The sequence below is a fragment of the Peromyscus leucopus genome, chromosome 4 (assembly GCF_004664715.2).
Source record: "Peromyscus leucopus breed LL Stock chromosome 4, UCI_PerLeu_2.1, whole genome shotgun sequence".
Classification (NCBI taxonomy): Eukaryota; Metazoa; Chordata; class Mammalia; order Rodentia; family Cricetidae; genus Peromyscus; species Peromyscus leucopus.
The window spans coordinates 12,942,878-12,962,572 of NC_051066.1; the positions used below are offsets into that span (position 1 = coordinate 12,942,878).

Genomic DNA, 19,695 nt, shown 5'->3' on the forward strand with positions numbered 1-19,695 from the left:
TCCATCTAGTTATTTCCCATCTTAACTCCTCTTCTATCTCCTTCTTTCTCATCTTGTTCTTCCTCATCTTGCTCTTCCCCATCTGGCTCTTCCTCATCTTCTATCTCATTCCTCTAGTTCTCTCTTCTAGTCCTTCAATATAGAGTTGGAATTGCAGGCCTTTATTCAGGAATGCTTGTGTTACATGCATACTGGGATCCCAACTCAGATCCTCAAAATGGTGCAGCAAGTGTGCTTAATTCCTGAGCAATCTTTCCAGCTCCCACCATGTAATTTTTGATGAATGCTAGAATGATGTGACAGGAAGAATGCATTTTCTTAAATGACTGGAACTACTGGGGCATTTTAAAAAGAGCAATAAAATGAAGAATATACACATGACCCTGTGGTGAGTATTGACAGCATTGTGTTATGTAAACAGCCAGACTGAGGGCACACGTGTCTCCTGACTCCTATGTAGATAAGGAGGAGAATGTGGGGCATACACAGCAAGGGGGGTTCCTTGTTTAAAGATTATCAAACTATATCCAAAATTGTCAAATTTTATTAGATATAAATTATACTTTAAAAGAAGACTTTTAGCTGGGCATTGATGGCACATGCCTTTAATCCTGCACCCAGAGGCAGAAGCAAGTGGGTCTCTGAGTTCAAGGTTAGCCTGGTCTACAGACCAAGTTGCAGGACAGCCAGGGCTACACAGAAAAATTCTGTCTTGAAACAAATAAACCAACGAACCAACCAATCAACCAACCAACCAACCAACCAACCAACCAACCAACCAACAAACCCCCAAAACAAAATCAACAACAACAACAACAAAAAGAGAAAAACAGAATAAGAATACACATTACTCTTTGCCTTAAAAATACCTTGCTTTTCCCTTTTCAATACACTAGGAGTTTTCTTTTCTTTTCTTAAATAAAATTGTTTATTTTTATGTACATGAGCATTCTGTTTGCATGCATATCTGTGAACCACTTGTATGCTTGGCACTGTTAAATGCCTGAGACCATACCAGATCCCCTGAAACTGGAGTTAACAATGGTTTGAGATGCTGTATGGGTGATCTTCTGGAAGAGCAGTCAGTGCTCCTACTTGGTGAGCCATCTCTTCTGTCCCAAAGAAGTGGTTTTTAAAAGGTAAAAAGGAGCAACTATTTCAAAATTGGGCAAATATTACTTTTCATTAATTTCTCTAGAGCTAAACTAGAATCTACAAAAAGGGGCAAGAGAACATAATGAGAACAAACACAGTTCAAATGTACTTTCTCATTGTTCGCCTCTAGAAGCCTTTAGAAATCAGTTGTTCCATTGTGGGAGGATTTGGAGATGTGGGAGAAAACCTAAGAAGTGTCAGATGAGATGACTGGGTGGGTAAAAGTGCTTGCAGCCAAACCTGATGCCCGGAGTTCAATCCCTGGAACTGACATTGTGGAAAGAGAACTGAGTTCTGAAAGTTGTCCTGACCTCCATTAGTGCTCTGAGGCATGCACAGGTGCATACACATGCAACTAACTAACTAACTAACTAACTAACTAACTAACTAACTAACTAACTAAAAGAAACAGAGTCCCAGATCAAGTGGTTCAGAGGGGAAGGTAATGGACTGGGGCAGGGAGAGGTAAGCCTTTTTAGATATAAACCTTTAGGAGCACAGCGTGTGAGTGTGGGTGTGAGAGTCAGAGGACAACCGTGGTGTCAGTCCTTGCCTTTCACCTTGTTGAGTCGGGGTCTCTCTGTTGCTCCTCCCTGTGTGCAGGCTAGCTGACCCTTGAGCTTCCAGGGACCCCCGTCTCCCCATCCCATCTCCTCACAGGAGTGCTGGGATTTCACATGTCTGGATTTACATAGACTCTGGGATCTGAACTGAGGTCATCATGCTTGCGTGGCTGTGACAAAAGCCTTACCCACTGAGCTCTTTCTCCAGAGCCCACACATGAGTCTGTTTACATATGTGTCTTTAGGACTATTTGAACTTGATTATGAGAACACATAACTTCTAGAGACTTGAAAATCTGAGGTATTAACTGCATAACACAGTGGTGGAGCACTTACCTAACACTCATCAGCCCTGCGTTTTAATCTCAGCATTAGAAAATGTCACTAGAACAGACCAATTGCTGTCCCTGTGGGTGTGAGCATACAGGGACCAGAGGGGAACAGGGACCCTGAAGTATTCATTTTGGTTCATTTCAGTTTACCACAGGAAGGGGTGCTCAGTGGCATGAGGACATGGGGGCCCAAGGAGACCTTGAGGGCCAAAGGAGCAGCTGGAGTCATAAGTTGGAACTAACCAACTTTCTTTCCCCTCTGAGTGCTCAGCGGGGCTGGAGCTCCAGCTGGGATTGGGGCTTCCTGAGATAGGGCATGGTGGTGGCTGTGGTCCTGAGAATAACCACTGAATCTTAGGAAAGGTCTGGAGGGGAGTCTGGTCTGGGAAGGGGGTGAGTAACTGGATCCTGTGCTGCTGTTTTTCAGGAAGACCAAAATGCTACTCAATTCACCTTGGAATCCTTCCCCTCATAGTGGTTGTCTTGGTGTTCTTTGGGTAAGAATCCAGGCTGGTGAGGAACAGCTCCTGAGATCCTGATGGGGACCCTGAACCGTGAGCATCCCCATTAGCATGGCAATGATGAGGCTGCTCTTGGCCACCCACACATGGCATGTCCAGCTTTGCTTGTCCCCATAGGGAAGGGTTGGTTGCAGGATAGTTGTCTCCCTCTGATTTCACAAATGGTTCTGGGTGCCCAGTCATTTGGCCCTAGCTGTGAGGGTAGACCTGGAAAAGTAAAGGAAGGCAGGTCTCGCGCCTGGACTGCAGCTCTCTCTAGATACAGACAGTTTGTGAACACTCACAGAGCAAAGAAACTGCCATGTCTACTGGGGCTTTTGTAGACACAACTTGGAAATACTCCCTAATGTGTGTAACTGGAGGTTTTTCTCTGTCCTGTCCTGTCCCATGGCTGCTTGTAAATAATCACTTAGAGTCTTAACATTACTTATAAATGCTTGGCTGATGGCTCAGGTTTATTATTAGCTAGCTCTTACATTTAACCTAACCCATTTCTATTAGTCTAAATATTGCCATGTGGCTGTGGTGTTCCAGTCTGTTTGCAGTTTGTACCTTGGGTGACTGGATGGTGTCTCCCAGACCTTGCCCTTCTTCTCTTGTATCTCTGCTTGGACCTCCCACCTGGCTCTATTCTGCTTTGCCATAGGCCAAAGCAGATTTATTAACCAATGAGAGCAACACATATTCACAGCATACATAAGGACATCCCACACCATTTCCCCTTTTCTGTCTAACCAAAAAGGAAGGTTTTAACTTTAACATAGTAAAATTACATATAATAAAACAGTTATCAAGCAAAAATTACAGTTATAATATTTAGTCAATTTGTATTTTGCAAAATTAACAAAAATACTCTCATATATCCTATCTTTGTGAGTCTAAAGTTTCATATCTATTTTATCTTTTATCATAACTAAAAAAACTATAACTATCTAGTCTTCAATTCCATGAAAGAACCCAGAAGGATATAGTGTTACCTGAGTAAACAGGAAGTACATTGCAAGCACCCTTCTAAACTCTAGAAATGACAGAGACATCTGGCTATTTGGACAGTCACCCAAATTTCCTCTGCAATGTTGGGGTATCCATCTTCAGCCTATAGGCCTAGAGTATCTGGTAAACATTTTAGTGAAGCAGGAAAGTTGAAGGACTGTTCTGCCTATTTTGGCAAAGTGCATCAGTCACTTTTCTCTGTGTCCTACAGATTGTCTGTCAGTTTCTTCTATGAAGCAGGAAACCCTGAAGGACCATCCCACCTTGTTTTGGCAAAGTTCAGTAGTCACTTTCCTGTGTGTTCTGCATGTCCAGTTTATACAGCATACAGTCAAGCAGTCAATCCAAAAGCAGTTCTTGCCCAAATGGCTAATCTTGCCACAATGAAATCAAACTCCAATGGTGTTTCTTCAATGCCCATCATCCTTGTTGCTGCCAGGAGCAGATATATCTCATTGTCATGAAAAACCCTATGTTAACAAAAACATTTCAAATGCCATATTCTATAGGTCTTTGAAGTATCTGAAGACCATTTATCTATCTAAAATATATCTCTGTATGATCTAGAAACATGCCTAACGTATCTACAGATTTGACTGCTATAAATGACTAACTACTGATCTATGTTTCTTGATTATTCTAAATAGCTTATGATAATAGTTTTCAAAAATTAGAATTTCACCTTATATTTTTAAATGAACTGCATAGGTACAATACCTTAAACAAGAGTAGAAACACACACACACACACACACACACACACACACACACATATATATATATAATATGTTGTACCAAAAACAACCTTAAATTTGCATCAATATACAAAAATCCTTTAAACAAGAATAGAAACATATATACAGTGTAACAAAATTAACTTTAAATTTGTATCACTATACCAAAACCCATGCCAATTCAAAATACCTGAGATTAATAGTTGTCTTTTTATCCTATATTCCTATATTCCCCTAAACATAACAAACATTCATAACCCACCAAGATCACCCATACCCCCTGCATCTCTTGGGAATGTGGAAGCCATTTTCTTCAAACTGCTTCCTGCTGTCTGTGGATGAAGTATCTTTAGGGTCCCTGAGAAAATATGAGATAATGGCCAAGTCCTCGGAAGACCAGCAACAACCTTTGTTGATAGATACAACCTATAAAGGTTCAGGAGGTCTCCCTTATTCAAATCTGGTCCATCTTAACCTGGAATGAATCTACAGCCTCTTGTTTCCTCTGGAAACAAAAGCAAAGCCACTTCTCCAAAGCAATTCATCTTTTAAGATCCATTTTACAAATATATTTTTTGACTTTTGTTTTAAGGTAAGGCATTTTAAAAATATTTAGGTTGGTATATTTTATCAGTCTTTCTTTCAATTCTAGGTTTCTTAGCAGCTATCTTTTGCTTTTCAACAATCAAAAAATTTAAGGCCGGGCGGTGGTGGCACACGCCTTTAATCCTAGCACTCGGGAGGCAGAGGCAGGAGGATCTCTGTGAGTTTGAGGCCAGCCTGGGCTACCAAGTGAGTCCCAGGAAAGGCGCAAAGCTACACAGAGAAACCCTGTCTCGAAAAAAACAAAAAAAAGAAAAAAAGAAAAAAAAATTCAAAATCAACATAATACTCTTCAGGATCCAGACTCCCTGTGTATTTCCCATCTTTTCATGGTTTTTTTCTTTTATATCATTCTCTCTCTCTCTCTCTCTCTCTCTCTCTCTCTCTCTCTCTCTCTCTCTCTTTGGTTTTTCAAGACAGGGTTTCTCTGTGTAGCTTTGTGCCTTTCCTGGATCTCGCTCTGTAGACCAGGCTGGCCTTGAACTCACAGAGATCCTCCTGGCTCTGCCTCCAGAGTGCTGGGATTAAAGGTGTGTGCCACTACCGCCCAGCTTTACCGTCTCTTTAAAGATTTTATTTTTTAAAACTATTTATTTCTTTCTATTTTTGCCTATACCCCTTTTCCTCTCTCTCCCAAGCCTATGTGCATTTATCAAAAACATTGTAACCCATTTGGTTTTTCCATCTGGACCTATTTTTATTATATATATTTTAGCCTTTTTTCACCATGTGAGCAAACCTTAAAGCTTCAAAGAGGCTTGGACATCTGCTGCAGCTTTGGTGGCTGGCTCTGCCTGCTTCTCAGGTCATAAAAGTCAAGCCTAAAGCTCACAGACCACTCGCAGGTTCATGACCAAGAACTGCATTAAACCTTCCTAGAGCTCTAGAATGTCAATGTTTGTGCTGTGGCAGGCATTTTTATTTAGGTTTTTGTTCCTATTTAATATACTAGCTGCTCTAGGGCTCATTGTCCAAGGGAAACTCTTAAAGTAGCCATATCCTCTTTTTTTTTTTAAAGCTTTCTCAGGCCTTATGGGAATTCTAGAGCCCCATGTTGGTATGCCATCTGTAACTGGAGGTTTTTCTCTGTCCTGCCCTGTCCCATGGCTGCTTATAAATAATCACTCAGAGGCTTAATATTACTTATAAATGCTTGGCTGATGGCCCAGGTTTTTTACTAGCTAGCTCTTACATGTAAATTAACCCATATCTATTAATCTAAATATTGCCATGTGGCTGTGGCATTAACCATCCACTGACATGTTGTTCCTTGGGTGGCTGGATGGTGTCTCCCAGACTCTGCCCTTCTCCTGCATCTCTAGTTGGATTTCCCTCATGACTATATCCTACTTTGCCATAGGCCAAAGCATATTTATCAACCAATGATAGCAACACATATTCACAGTGAACAGAAGGGCATCCCATATCAGATGTGGTCTTGGGTTGTAGGTAACTGGCATGGAGTAGGAACTGTCTGTAAGTGCTTCAGGTGTCTGTCCAGATGTAGGCCTTGTCCCTAAGGCCCTTCTCTTGCCACCTCTTCTAGTGGGGTGAGCTTGCTTAGTCCTGTCACTTGGCCCTGAATCCCCACTGAGAACATCTGTGCTCACTGGGCTGGGTATAGAGGTGCATTTTGGGGAGACACAGCCAGCCAGTCTCAGGTCTGTGTCCTGAACAATTGACCTGTGCATGTCCTTCCCACAGCTATGGGTTCCTGAGCCCCAGAAGCCAGGAATTGAGAGACCCAGGACCTGTGACAAGGTGAGTGTATGTGTATGTGTGTATGAGTGTGTGTGTGTTTGCATGTGTCATATGTTGGTGTATAAAATGTATGTATGTCATATATGTATATGTGTGTGTCATGTTTGTGTGTCAAATGTGTGTGGGTGTCAAATGTGTGTATGTCTGTGTGTGGGGGATGTGTTACTGGTTGGATGAACATTCTGTTTCATGATGCCTTGAGGCCTCTGCCTGTACCTCTACAAGGATGGGTCTAGTCCTACCTTAGGCTACACAGAGAAACCTCAGCTGTCACCTGTTGTCTCTAAAGGGTCTGTGTGTTCTGGGAACACTGTTGTCTTCTCTGGCTTCAGCCTCATCCTTCCTTCTGTACCTGCTTGGGTAGCCCCAAGAACAGTTCCTGTTCCCCACCCACCTCCCCAGCAGCCTACTGAGTGCTAGATTTTTTGTCTTCTACCCGGAGATCAAGTTGGAGGTCCCTCCATCCCCACAGTCCCAGATCCTGTCAGTCTGCCTTTTGGGAAGGCATCTCTTGGCTTTGCTCTGCTTTCCTGGACCTACCGTGGCCTTGCATCAGCCACATGCCTGTTCATCTGTCTCAGCCCTTTTTTCCTTACAGTAGCTAATGATCCTTCAGCACAGAAGGTAGTGGGCTTTCTGAAATCAGATCCTGCCAGCTGACCCTCCCAGGCAGCCTGCTCCTCCGCATTCCTGAACAGCCCTGCATGCCCCTGAGTGGGACTGGCCTTGATCTTTGTCTGTGCTGTGCTTCCCCCTAGCCTACACTGCCCCCACCTGCTCTTCGTTCCCACCAGTTCCCTCTTGTGTCAGTTTTCCACTGCTGCAGAGCACTCTGCCCCTCCTCATTGTGTTGGGAGGCAGTCACACCTTTGATGACTCTCCAGAGATCCCTGGGGTTGCTGTGCAGAGCTCGGTGGGTCTCCCTTGAGGTCTCTCACATTTCTGGTGGTTGAGGGTGGCCCTCAGCTGAAGTGCCCGTCCCTGGGGCTTCCCTGTGTAGACTGAGCTTCCCCTAGGCCTGGCTGGAAGACTCTAGACCAGTGACCATATTGCATGTTAGTTCAACCTGTCAGAAGCCAGGTTTAAATTCATCCAGGCACTGCTGCCTCATTTTATCTCTTCAAGGACAGGAAGAGACTCCACTTCTTGATGGGAGGAGCTGGGAATCTTCTGTGTTCTGAACTCCTTTCCCGCTCAGGCTCCACTAGGGAGTGGCTGGTCAGTGTGGGGCAGTGAACCTTGACCCCAGTGTTTGACTTTTGAATCTGTGGTGTGGCAATGCATGATTACATGTTGTTGGCATAGTGCATGGGGTGATCACCGTGGTGCTGTTCTGTAACAGTAACAGACCTACTGTACGCTCAGGCACCACTCCCCTTCCTCCGGGCTCTGTGTACCTGACCCCTAACACCGGCCCCCCCCCCGTGCGCGCCCCCGCACCCCCCCCCACCCCCCCCCGGTATAAACCTGTCTCCTGTGTTTTCTTCTACAGCGTGACTGTCGGAGAGCTGGATGTCCGGGAAATTGTAACCCTGTCAAGGTATCCTGTCCTCACATGGTGCTCTACAGATCTGGGCTGAAGGGCATGGATGGAGGGCTGTGTCTGTGTGTGTGTGTGTGTGTGTGTGTGTGTGTGTGTGTGTGTGTGTGTGTATGGGCACCTGGGAAGTCCCTTTCTGCACCCGGAGTGGAGAACATAGCCCCACTCTTTGTGTTGACTAACTGCATGTCATTAGGCTTTTAAAGAGCCAGCCTGGCTCATCTGGTACAGAGCTGAGTTTGCAGCTGTGTACCCTGTTCCCAGGGCAATATGCAAAACACATGAGTTTACCATCCTCACCATTTCAACAGCTCAGTGCAGTCAGTACATCATGCTATGGTGCAGCCTCACCACCACCCATCTCCAGAACATTCCATCTTGTAAACTGTGTGCATCAAACACCAATTCCCAATTGCCCAGCCTTACTGGTGGTCCTGGCAGTCACCTTACCTGTTCTGTATTGTTCCTCTCAGCATGGCCACTCTGTAGTAGTGCCTCCCAGGGATATGGTTTCTTTTATGTTGACTGGCCAGACTCACTCCTCAAGGTGATGAGGTGTCTTCAAGCCTCATTCCTGTGTAGAAATTTCCTGTGTTCTTTTTAAGGATCATTCACTGCCTTAAAAAAATATTTATTTTGTTTTATATGTATGAATGTTTTGCCTACATGTATGTCTATGTAACACATTCATGCCTGTGCCCAGAGAGTCCAGAAAAGTCCCTCAGGTCCCCTGGAACTGGAGTTCCAGACAGTTGTGGGTCTCCATGCGGGTGCTGGGAACGGAATCCCGTTGCTCTGCAAGAGTAGCCAGTGCTCTGGCCGCTGAGCGTCTCTCCAGCCCTGCTCTCTGCTCCCCAGGCCGTCTTAGAACACAGCTTATAGCAGGAGTGACTCTTGTCCCTTGGGGCCTGACCTTTTGGGGGAACTTCACACTGATGTTGGGGCTGGTCACTGAAAGAGACAGAGAGCCAGGACTCTGTGTGCCACTAGCTAAGGAGAGGACCAAGGCAGGCTGCTGGCCCAGGTCGGATGGTCGCCATCTACCAAGGACAGACATGTTCATTCTTATCCAGCTTGTGCATTAAAGTAGTCCTTAGATTTCCCAGCGTTAAGTAAGGGGAGGGGTGTCATGATTTCCTCTCCCTACCTTATGTCAAGTGAGACTGTGATCTTCCTGCTTCGGCCCATCCTCTGCTCCCAGGGTCATGGACATACACAGTGGCTTGGTTGCCACTGCTCATGCAGGTCTGTTTGCCTGGTGCACAGCTGCCAGTGACATGCATTCCAGGGACCTTCCTGTCATCTTGAGTTCTGGTGTTGTCTTTTTGCAGAATGGCCTATGCCCAGCCACAGGTGCTAACACCCAGGTGAGTAGATTTGGTCAGTGCATGGGAAGTGCCGTAAAGGCACTAAAGGAGGATTTGCTTGCAGTGGGAACAGTTCAGCAGCACACCTGAGGCCTGGGCCGGTCTCCAGCACTGGAAAAACCAAACCCAGAAAAAACCAAAGACCTGATTATGATTCTCGTTGCCCTCACTTCAAAACCCTGTCAGAGTCCGAGGGTTGTCTCTGACTCAGGTCTGGAACCCGGAGCATCTCCTGTCTGTCATTTTCCATCTGGGATCTGCTCCTTGTTTCCTGTCTCTGTCATCAGTTTGCAGAGATGTGGTGGCTGCAGTGGCTGTAATAACTCAGTTGTTTTTAGTGCTTGGTGGAGTGGGGTGGGCGTAGTCAGTGAGAGCTGCTGCTGATTGGCCAGGCCCCACTGGGGAGGGTGGGCAGCCCTGGGGCAGCTGAGGGTGTGGAATCTGAGAAGGGTTCCTGCAGGTGTGTTTGGTGACTTGTTGACTGTGGCTTTGTCCCCATGTAGTAGGAAAGATGTTCTTGTCCTGACCCCTTGGCTGGCTCCCATCATCTGGGAGGGGACCTTCAACATCGACATACTGAATGAGCAGTTCAGGCTTCGTAACACCACAGTTGGACTGACGGTGTTTGCCATCAAAAAGTAAGCAGTGGGTGCTGGAGAGACGGCTAGTGGGTAAAGCACTTGCTTCAGAGGACCTGAGTTTGATCCCTAACATCCATGTGAAGGCTGTGCATGGTGGCATGCCCCTGTCATCCCAGCACTGTGGGTGGAGGGGAGAGACAAGTGGATCCAAAGAACAAATAGGAATGACAGAAGAAAACCGAAGTCAACTTCTGTCTTCCACACAGGCACACAGACAAGTAAACATGACTATATATAATGGGCATGCACACACATGCACTTATGCACACATACAATGGTCAAGGTGGAGGCCAGGCATGCCAAGTGCCATTCTTGTATTTAATATGTGTGGGGGTGGGGGTGGTTCACTCTGTCACCTTCCTGATCTCCGCTGGGTTCACAGGTGAATGAAACCAGCTCTGCCACCAGCCGGAGCCCTAGGCCAGCTGCCCCTCCCTCTGTGCTCTTAGCCATGTGCCATTTCTATCCCCAAGCACACACTTCAGGTGGGTATACTCATCCCCAATGGTGGCAGTTAGGGACAGAATACCATCAGAGCTGTGGCCACCGATGTGTGTATCAGGCTTTCTCTCTCTTGGGCTACCAATCACCTTTCAAAACATTACATGGACACTTATTATTAGTTTCAAATGCATGACCTTAGTTTATCTCTTATTTAATCTGTTTCTCTTTATGTTTTTCCTTGGGTCTTTTTTTTACCTCTCTCTCTCTCTCTCTGTTTCTGTATATCTTACTTACTTCCTGTTGCTTGGCTTCTGGGCCTGGGCATGCCCCTCTCTTTCTCCCTAGTTCTCTCTTCCTCCTATTATTCTCTCCTATTTATTCTCTCTGCCCACCAGCCCCACTTATCCTTCTTCTGCCTAGCTATTGGCTGCTCAGCTTTTTATTAGACCAATCTATGCCTTAGGCGGGCAAGGTAACACATGTAACAAATCTTACATAATTCAACAAAGCCATCATAAACAAATGTAACAAATATTTGCATAGTTAAAGTGATATTCCACAACAGATGTGTCTTCAGATGGAGGACAATGTGGACAGCAAGGGTTGGGTCAAATCTTTAACCTCAGCCCTGGGGCAGGGAGTAGCAGACCCATGAAGCCTTGAGACTCTGGCTCAGGCTGACTCTAGGCCACAGACTAGAAACTTGCCCTGTGGAAGCCTGTGGGAAGCAGAACAGGGAAGCATTACAGTGTGGAAGGCTGTGGGTGGCTGAGAGATTTGTGCTGCCTGCCTATGAGAAGTGTGGGGGGGGGGGTTTGTCCTTCCCTGCAGCTCTGGGTGAGATCCAAGGATAGTTCTGAGGCCTTTGTACCAATCAGACTTGAAAGGGGTTTGGGGCTCAGCTGGAGGGATCTTAGGCATCTTGAGAATGCCTACAGCTCCTGTGGACAAAGGACTTCACAGTAACAAGACACAAACACTACCTTCTCTGGGTTCTGCTGGGTACATGAGCAAGAGCCCTGCCAGGTGTGGGTAGGTGCTCTGCCTGTGGGGAGAAGGCCTCTGAGGGAACTAGCTGGGAGCCCCATTGTCACCTCTGCACAAGAAAACAGCCACTTGCCTGCTTCTGACATTGAATTGGAGAAGCTTGGGACATGTGTCAGGTGATGGGGATCCTTGTTTCTGTGGTGGGGGCACATGATGTCCATGAATAGAGTAACAGCCCTGAAACAGGTGAAAACTTCTTGGGCTGGGAGAGGACATAGAACCTGTGGTGGTTTGAAAGAAAATGACCCCCAAAGTGAGTGGCACTATTAGCAGGTGTGGCTTTGTTGGAGTGGGTGTGGCCTTGTTGGAGGAAGTGTGTCACTGTGGCAGTGGGCTTTGAGGTTTCCTATGCTCAGGATACCGCGCAGTGTGTCAGTTGACTTCCTGTTGCCTGCAAGATGTAGGAATCTTGGCTCCAGCACCAAGTCTACCTGCCATGTTCCCCAGCATGATGATAATGGATTGAACCTCTGAAAATGTAAGCTGCCACCTCAAATAAATGTTTTCCTTTAAAAGTGTTGCCATGGTCCAAAGGACACAGTAAATAAGACAAAACAACAGCCTACAGAATTGGAAAAGATTTTCACCAACCCCACATCTGATGGCTAATGTCCAAAATGTAGAAAGAACTCAAGAAACTAGACATCAAAATAATAAACAATCCAATTATAAAATGAGTTCTAGAGCTAAACAGAATTCTCAAAAGAAGAATTCAAATGGCCAAAAGACGTTTAAGGAATTGCTCAGCATCCTTAGTCATCAGGGAGATGCAAATCAAAATGACTCTGAGATACCATCTTACAATTGCCAGAATGGCTAAGATAAAAATCACTGAAGACAGCTTATGCTGGAGAGCATGTGGAGCAAAGGGGCACTCCTCCACTGTTGGTGGGAGTGCAAACTTGTACAGCCACTTTGGAAATCAGTGTGGCAGTGTGGCAGTTTCTCAGAAAATTGGGAATTAATCTTCCTCAAGACCCAGCTATACCACTCTTGGGCATATACCCAAGAAATGCTCAATCATACCACAGGGACACATACTCAACTATGTTTATAGCAGCATTATTCATAATAAACAGAACCTGGAAACAACCTAGATGTCCCTCAACTAAAGAATGGATTAAGAATGTGTGGTATATATACACAATGGAATACTACTCAGCAGAGAAAAACAATGACATCATGAGGTTTGCAGGCAAATGGATGGAACTAGAAAATATCATCCTGAGTGAGGTAACCCAGACTTATAAGGACAGACATGGTATGTACTCACTCTAAGTGGATAATAGATGTAAAGCAAAGGATACAACCCACAACTCCAGAGAAGCTAACTAACAAGGAAGACTCAAAGAGGGATGCATAGATCACCCTGGGAAGGAGAAATAGATGAGGTCTCCATCAGTAAACTGGGAATGAGGGGTGGGCAATAGAGGGTAGGGGGTAGGGGATGAGAACATAAGGGATTGGGATGTTTGAACTGGAACAGTGATGGAGGGGAGAGCAATGAAAGAGATACCATGATAGAGAGAGATATCATGGGCATAGAGAAACCCAGTGTTAGGGAAGTTGCCAGGAATCCCCAAGGATGACCCCAGCCTGGGCTACTAGCAGTAGTAGAGAGGGTGCCTGAACTGAACTGGCTTACCCCAGTGATCAGATCAGTGAATACCCTAACTCTCACCACAGAGCTTTTCTACGATGACTGATGGAAGCAGATGCAGAGATCCACAACCAAATACCAGGCAGAGCTCCAGAATTCCAGTCAAAGAGAGAGAAGAGGGATTCTATGAGCAAGTACATCAGGATCATGATGGGGAAACCTGCAGAGATGACCAAACCAAACTAGTGGGAACTCATGAAAGTTAGATCAATGGCTGTGGAGCCTGCATGGGACTGGACTAGGCCCTCTGCATGGGGAGACAGTTGTGTAGCTTGACCTGCTTGTGGGGGGCCCCCGGTGATAGGATCATAATCCATCCCTGGTACATGAATGGGCTTTTTGGAGCCCACTACTTATGATGTGACACCTTTTGCAGCCTTGAGGCAGGGGGAAGTTCTTGGATTTGCCTGTATTGGATGTGACTCCCCATGGGAGGCCCTGGCCTTCTTGTGGGGAGGAGTAGGGGATAGGTTGGGAGGGGAAGGCTGGGGGTAGGAGGAGAGAAGGGGGGATCTTTGATGGGTATGTAAAATAAATGGAAAAAATTTTCTTAATTAAAAAAAAGTGTTGCCATGGTCATGGTGTCTCTTTGTAGCAATAAAAACTGTAAGACAGAAGTTGGTATCAGAGACTGGGGTATTATGATAGGCCTGACCATGTTTTGGTTTGGAGGAATATGGACTTTGGGAGTTTGGATTAGGAAAGCAGTGAAATGCTTTAAGTGCTGCTTAACGGGCCAAAGTATCAGGAGCATAGAAGACAGTGGTGCTGAATTGATTTAATAAACTTTAGGGATCAAGATGTTTCAGAGGAGAAGAATATTAGCATGTGGCCTAGAGGCTGGTCTTGTGATATTTTGTTGAAGAAAGTGGCTGCCTTTTGCCCTTTTCAGAGGAGTCTGCCTGAGGCTAAAGTGAAGAGTTTTGGATCAATTCCACTGGCAGAAGAAATCTCAAAACAGCTTAGTATAGACTCTATTGTATTGTTATTAGTGTTAACTCTAATGAAGATATATTATGAAAAGGAGCAAGCTGAGAAAGAAAAAATACAAAATGTACAATTTTTGGAGAAAAAGAGTACCAGGAAGTGGAATGGAGCTAATCCCTCTGTTCAAGGATATAAACAGATTAAGAACAAGGACAAGTTCCCACTGAGCTAAGTTTCTAACTTGTGGAAAGAAACTAAAGAAAAGCTTAGAACCAGGTGTGGTGGTAAATACCTTTAATGCCAATATTGAGAAGGCAGAGGCTGGAGGATCTCTGAGTTTGAGGCCAGCTTGGACTACAGAGCAAGTTTCAGAACATCTAAGTTTAGGCAGTGAAAGACAGAAAGCTGGTGAAGATGTAATTGAATGAGGGGGCCATGTCCAAGCCCCAATAAACAGCAGAGGTTGGCAGCATTGGCCACTTGGTTCTGACTTTAGAGTTAAGGATAGAAGAAAGAGATTATGGAATTTGCCTCTGCACATAAAGAAAGCCACCATGGCCAGGCGTATGCCCAGGGAGTCAGTCCTGAATGGAGGCCTAGTAGAGAGGCCATTTTGTGAAGCTGTGAAGTTGAAGCCTGGAGTGCCTTGGAGAACCCAAGATGTTAGAGATGCCAGAGTTGTAGAAGACTTGCAGAGGAGAGTTTCTAATAGGGAGTGGAACCAGCCCAAGAGAAAGAAATACATTGCAGTCAACAAAACTGAACTGAGTTGTAGATCTGAAGAGCATTTTGTACATTAGACATGGAAATGCAGAGTTTAGAGTTTGCCTAGCTTGTTTTTGGTCTTGCTTTGGTCCAGTGTTTCCTCACAATGCTCTCTTCCCTAAATTTTGGAATGGTAATGGATATCCTGTGCCATTATATATTAGAAGTATGTGATCTGTTTTTTGATTTTGATTTTATAGGATATTACAGTTAAGAGATTGCCATGAGTCTCAGAAGAGACTTTGGACTTTGAAACAAGTTTGAGACTGTGATAGAGTATGGGGATTTTTGAAGTTGGACTGAATGAATTTTTGCATTATGATATGGCTATAAGCCTTTGGGAATTAGGGAGTGGAATGTGGTGGTTTGAAAGAAAATGGCTCCCCAAATGAGTGGCACTATTAGAAAGTGTGGCTTTGTTGGAGTGGATATGGCCTTGTTGGAGAAAACATGTCACTGTGGAGACAGGCTTTAAGGTTTCCTATGATCAGGATACTACCAAATGTCTCAGTTGACTTCCTGTTACCTGCAAGATGTAGGACTCTTGGCTGTAGCACTAAGTCAGCCTGCCATGCTCCTCATCATGATGATAATGGACTGAACCTTGAAACTATAACCTGCTGCCTCAATTAAATGTTTTCCTTTACAAGTGTTGCCATGGTCATGGTGTCTCTTCACAGCAATAGAAACTGTAACTAAGACAGAAGCTCTTTGCTTAGGAGTTTGGCTTAGGCTTGGCCTTCTTTCTAGGGTTCTTGTCTCCCATTCCCTGCCTGCTCTGTGAGACTGATTCTTGCTCTGGTGGAGTACATGGGGGAAGACCCTTAGAGACATAAGTGAGTTACTGAGTGGTTGTCCACAGCACCTTCAAGCTTCTGAGGAGGAAAGTCTGAGACATAGAGACCCCTTCCTTTCCTGAGACAAGGCCCTGGAGAGTGCCACAAAGGAGGGGTGCAGGTCCCAGGCCCTTACAGATCCATCCAGTTCCACCAGGGTTTAGAAAGTGGGGCCCTGTGAGCACAGGCTCTGCTCTGGCAATACAAGTGTGTGGGATGTGGAATGTCTTGGGAGGGAGCTGTCATTATTGGGGGGATGGTAACAGACACATGGAGAGGTGGCCTGCTGAGGGATTGCCAAGACAAGAGATACCTGCAGGGCATCTGCCTGGATCTCCAGGTCTGAAGTCAGCCCTGCTGCCTGGCTGAAACCTTCCAGGCCTCTACCTCAGCTTTCCTTGCTAAGATGTGGTGCTGATGTTGCACCCTTGTACAGCAAAGGAGGGTGAGGTGAGGTACAGCCTGCAGACTGGTCAGCACAGCCGTGCAGTGGGGATGCTGCCGCTTCAAGCTTCTAGGTAGCCATGGATTCTGCAGCCTGGGCCTGCCCTGGCAAGTCTTGACCGAGCTGCACTAAGGCTCTCCATACCCCTTTGTCCTCCCTCACAGGTATGTGGTGTTCCTGAAGCTGTTCCTGGAGACGGCAGAGCAGCACTTCATGGTGGGACACAAGGTCACCTACTATGTCTTCACTGACCGTCCAGCTGACGTGCCGCAGGTGCCCCTGGGTGCAGGACGGAAGCTGGTGGTGCTAACTGTGCGCAACTACACCCGCTGGCAGGATGTGTCCATGCACAGGATGGAGATGATCAGCCACTTCTCAGAGCGACGCTTTCTGCATGAGGTGGATTACCTGGTGTGTGCAGATGTGGACATGAAGTTCAGCGATCATGTGGGTGTGGAGATTCTCTCAGCACTCTTTGGTACCCTGCATCCTGGCTTCTACGGTAGCAGCCGAGGGTCCTTTACCTATGAGCGGAGACCACAGTCCCAGGCCTACATCCCCCGGGATGAGGGTGACTTTTACTATGCAGGGGGTTTCTTTGGGGGCTCAGTGTTGGAGGTGCACCATCTCACCAAGGCCTGTCATGAGGCTATGGTGCAGGACAAGGCCAATGGCATTGAGGCCGTGTGGCATGATGAGAGCCATCTGAACAAGTACCTGCTATACCACAAGCCTACAAAGGTGCTGTCCCCAGAGTATGTGTGGGACCAGAAGCTGCTGGGCTGGCCGTCCATCATGAAGAAGCTGAGATATGTGGCTGTGCCCAAGAACCATCAGGCAATCAGGAACCGATAGCTGAAATCCTGTTGGGGAGGCCAGACCTATTCCAGGGGCACTCCAGGCTGTGTGGAACTGGAAGGATTTGGGAACGTTACTGAAGTGTCACCCTCTACCCTGCCTCAGAATTTAGTAGGCCCAATACCACTTGGCTCACCACACACTAAGCCCCTGGAGTGCCAGCCACCTCCAGCTCCCACTGTGTCCCTATGCTCCTTCTATTCAGTGAGATGGTAGCCAGAGCCTCCAGAACATGGGGAAACTCTGTCATGCAGTTACCTGAGGGCCTGAGCATCCTCACACAGGCATGTGCCTTCCTCTGCTGGAGGCTTGACAGATGGCCAGTGCCCTTAGGAAGAGGCAGGAGGGCAGGGAGAGTCACAGCCTGCAGGCCTCAGAGGTGCTTAGCTCCTGTTCAGCCCAAGTTGGCAGATCACCTTTGCTCATTTTTGGTTCATTTGTGAATAGCTAGTTATCCATTCTGGGAATAAATATATTTCTAGATGATATAGGAGGTTTTTCATTTTCCTTTCCTTTTTTATTTTTTGAGGTACTTAGGATTGAACTCGGGGCCTCATGGTTGATGAAGTCAGAACTGAAGTCCGGGTTCTTTCCTAGAGACACTGAACTTGCTGAGTGTTAGGTCCACTACATTGTTTTTATACTCTAGTTTCCATTTGAAATTTCCAATATAAAAAGGTTGATACTTTTTTTTTTTCAATATTGGGATCAAACTCAGTTCCCAGCCTCAAATTTTTACATTTTGTGTGTGTGTGTGGGGGGGGGGGGATGGTACTGGTGTGTATTGTTACTTTTTTTTTTTATTATTGTGGCAGAATCTCTAGTAGCTTCAGCTGGTTTCAGCCTTACTATGTGGCCAAGGATGGCCTTGAACACCTATCCTCCTGCCTCTACCCCCAGAGTGCTGGGATTACAAGCTTGTCACCATACCTTGCTCTGATATTCTTAATTATTTTAAACCCCATTTATCTTGTTCCAAAATGATTTCTGGGTCCTGAAGTCTTCTGTGTGCATGGCTGGTTTTCCATTTCTCACACTGTGAGAATTTTGTTTTTTTTCTGTGACAGGATCCCTATGTATCCCTGGTTTGACTGGAATTTGCTACTAGACCAGGGTGTCCTGGAACTCATGGAGATTCACATGAGTTCTTTGTCTGTCAATACACATGGCAAGATTCTTTTTTCCTCTATTAGAGGTGGATAAAGGGCCAATGGCCAATATTCCATAAACCTCCCCCATCTTGACACCTTATGTATTTACTGTCTGACAAACTCTGGACACTCCTGAGACAGCTTCCTATCACCCCTTTTTCAGCAATTATGAATTAGCTAAAATGTGAATTAGCCAATCACATCAATTCTAAGGTCTGGCTCCCACCAGTGGGATAAGGGAGAGTCATGAACTGTGTTACCACAAAAACATGTGAACTTCCTGCCTGGTGTGCTTGCTCTCTCTGTGTGGTGGAACATTCTTTTCCAAAAAGACATTGCCTTGATAGGTTGACTTTTATTCTTTGTGTGTTTGTGAGACACTGAAAATATTTTCCAACTACATGCAAAGTAGAGAATTGTGTCCTACCTTCTCTTCTGTGGTTGGTAAATTTTCTGAATTCTGGGAACTTCTGAAGGATCTCCAAAATGATAAAGTACAGGATGTAGACAGAGTTCTTTGAGGGCAGGAGAGTCGTTTAATCTCAGAGATGTTGGTAGTTAAGAAAGAGTGGGGATTTCAGTCAACCCGGAAAATCAAGGAAGCCAACAATATGGCTTTTGAGGAAGGGAAGAAGGCAGGGCAAGGAGATTATGCACTGTGGGGAAGTGAGGAAGACATCTAGAAGCCATGGGGGAGGTATGAAGGAAAGGCAACTTAGGTGTATTCCTTTGAGGTTGGGGAGATTTGCCCGTTGAAGTCTGAAGTCTAATTTCCAGGTGTCTGTCATTTTCCTGACTCAGGACACCTAAAGACCAGCTATTTCATCCCCAGACAGCATCAGGGAGCCCAAGGGAGGGGAATGGGAGATTAGCAGTGTTAATATTCTGATCCTTCCTGTTGGGGCTGCCCTGCATCCTGAAGTAGAAGCCTCTTCTTAATGAAAAACTCCCCTTTTCTCTCTCTTTCTCTCCCTTCATTCCCATGAGGTGTGCACCTCTTTCTCCCTCTCTCCCTCTTTCCTTCTCTTTCTCTCTTCTTTCTTCTCTTCATCTCTCTATTATAATAAACAATTTCTGCCTGGATATAGTGTCTTGGTTGTGAATGTCCACCCACTGCCCCACCACCATGCCCGCATGGAGTGGGTCACCTGCCAGCCCGCCGCCGCTGCATCTGCCCAGCATACCAACATGGTTCCCTGAGAGCGCAGGATACCCTCAGGGTCCCCAAGTAATATATCATAACAAGTGGGGGAGAGAGCATGAGCTGTGGGAGAGCAGGTAGTACTCAGGGAGCCTGTCACAGCCTCACCCACATAGTCCTGGTACAGTGCCTGCTAGTATCTATAGGCTGCA

At 45.9% G+C, this 19,695-nt stretch overlaps 1 protein-coding gene across 1 annotated transcript; it reads left to right on the top strand.

Moving 5' to 3' along the window:
• Positions 1–2,479: 2,479 nt before the first annotated feature.
• LOC114686950 (histo-blood group ABO system transferase 1) lies at positions 2,480–17,910 on the top strand. The gene is made up of 6 exons (XM_037204660.1): positions 2,480–2,547; positions 6,605–6,661; positions 8,154–8,201; positions 9,533–9,568; positions 10,072–10,206; positions 16,498–17,910. The coding sequence occupies exons 4-6, from the start codon at positions 9,534–9,536 to the stop codon at positions 17,186–17,188; spliced, it is 861 nt and encodes a 286-aa protein (XP_037060555.1). The 5' UTR covers positions 2,480–2,547; positions 6,605–6,661; positions 8,154–8,201; position 9,533; the 3' UTR covers positions 17,189–17,910.
• Positions 17,911–19,695: the final 1,785 nt, after the last annotated feature.

What these genes read in the sequence shown, in the direction of transcription:
- LOC114686950 (XM_037204660.1), top strand. Translation starts at nt 9,534, where the DNA reads ATGGCCTATGCCCAGCCACAGGTGCTAACACCCAG. An exon ending in CCACAGGTGCTAACACCCAG is followed by an intron (nt 9,569 to 10,071) that starts GTGAGTAGATTT and finishes GTCCCCATGTAG; the next exon opens with TAGGAAAGATGTTCTTGTCC. An exon ending in ACGGTGTTTGCCATCAAAAA is followed by an intron (nt 10,207 to 16,497) that starts GTAAGCAGTGGG and finishes CCTCCCTCACAG; the next exon opens with GTATGTGGTGTTCCTGAAGC.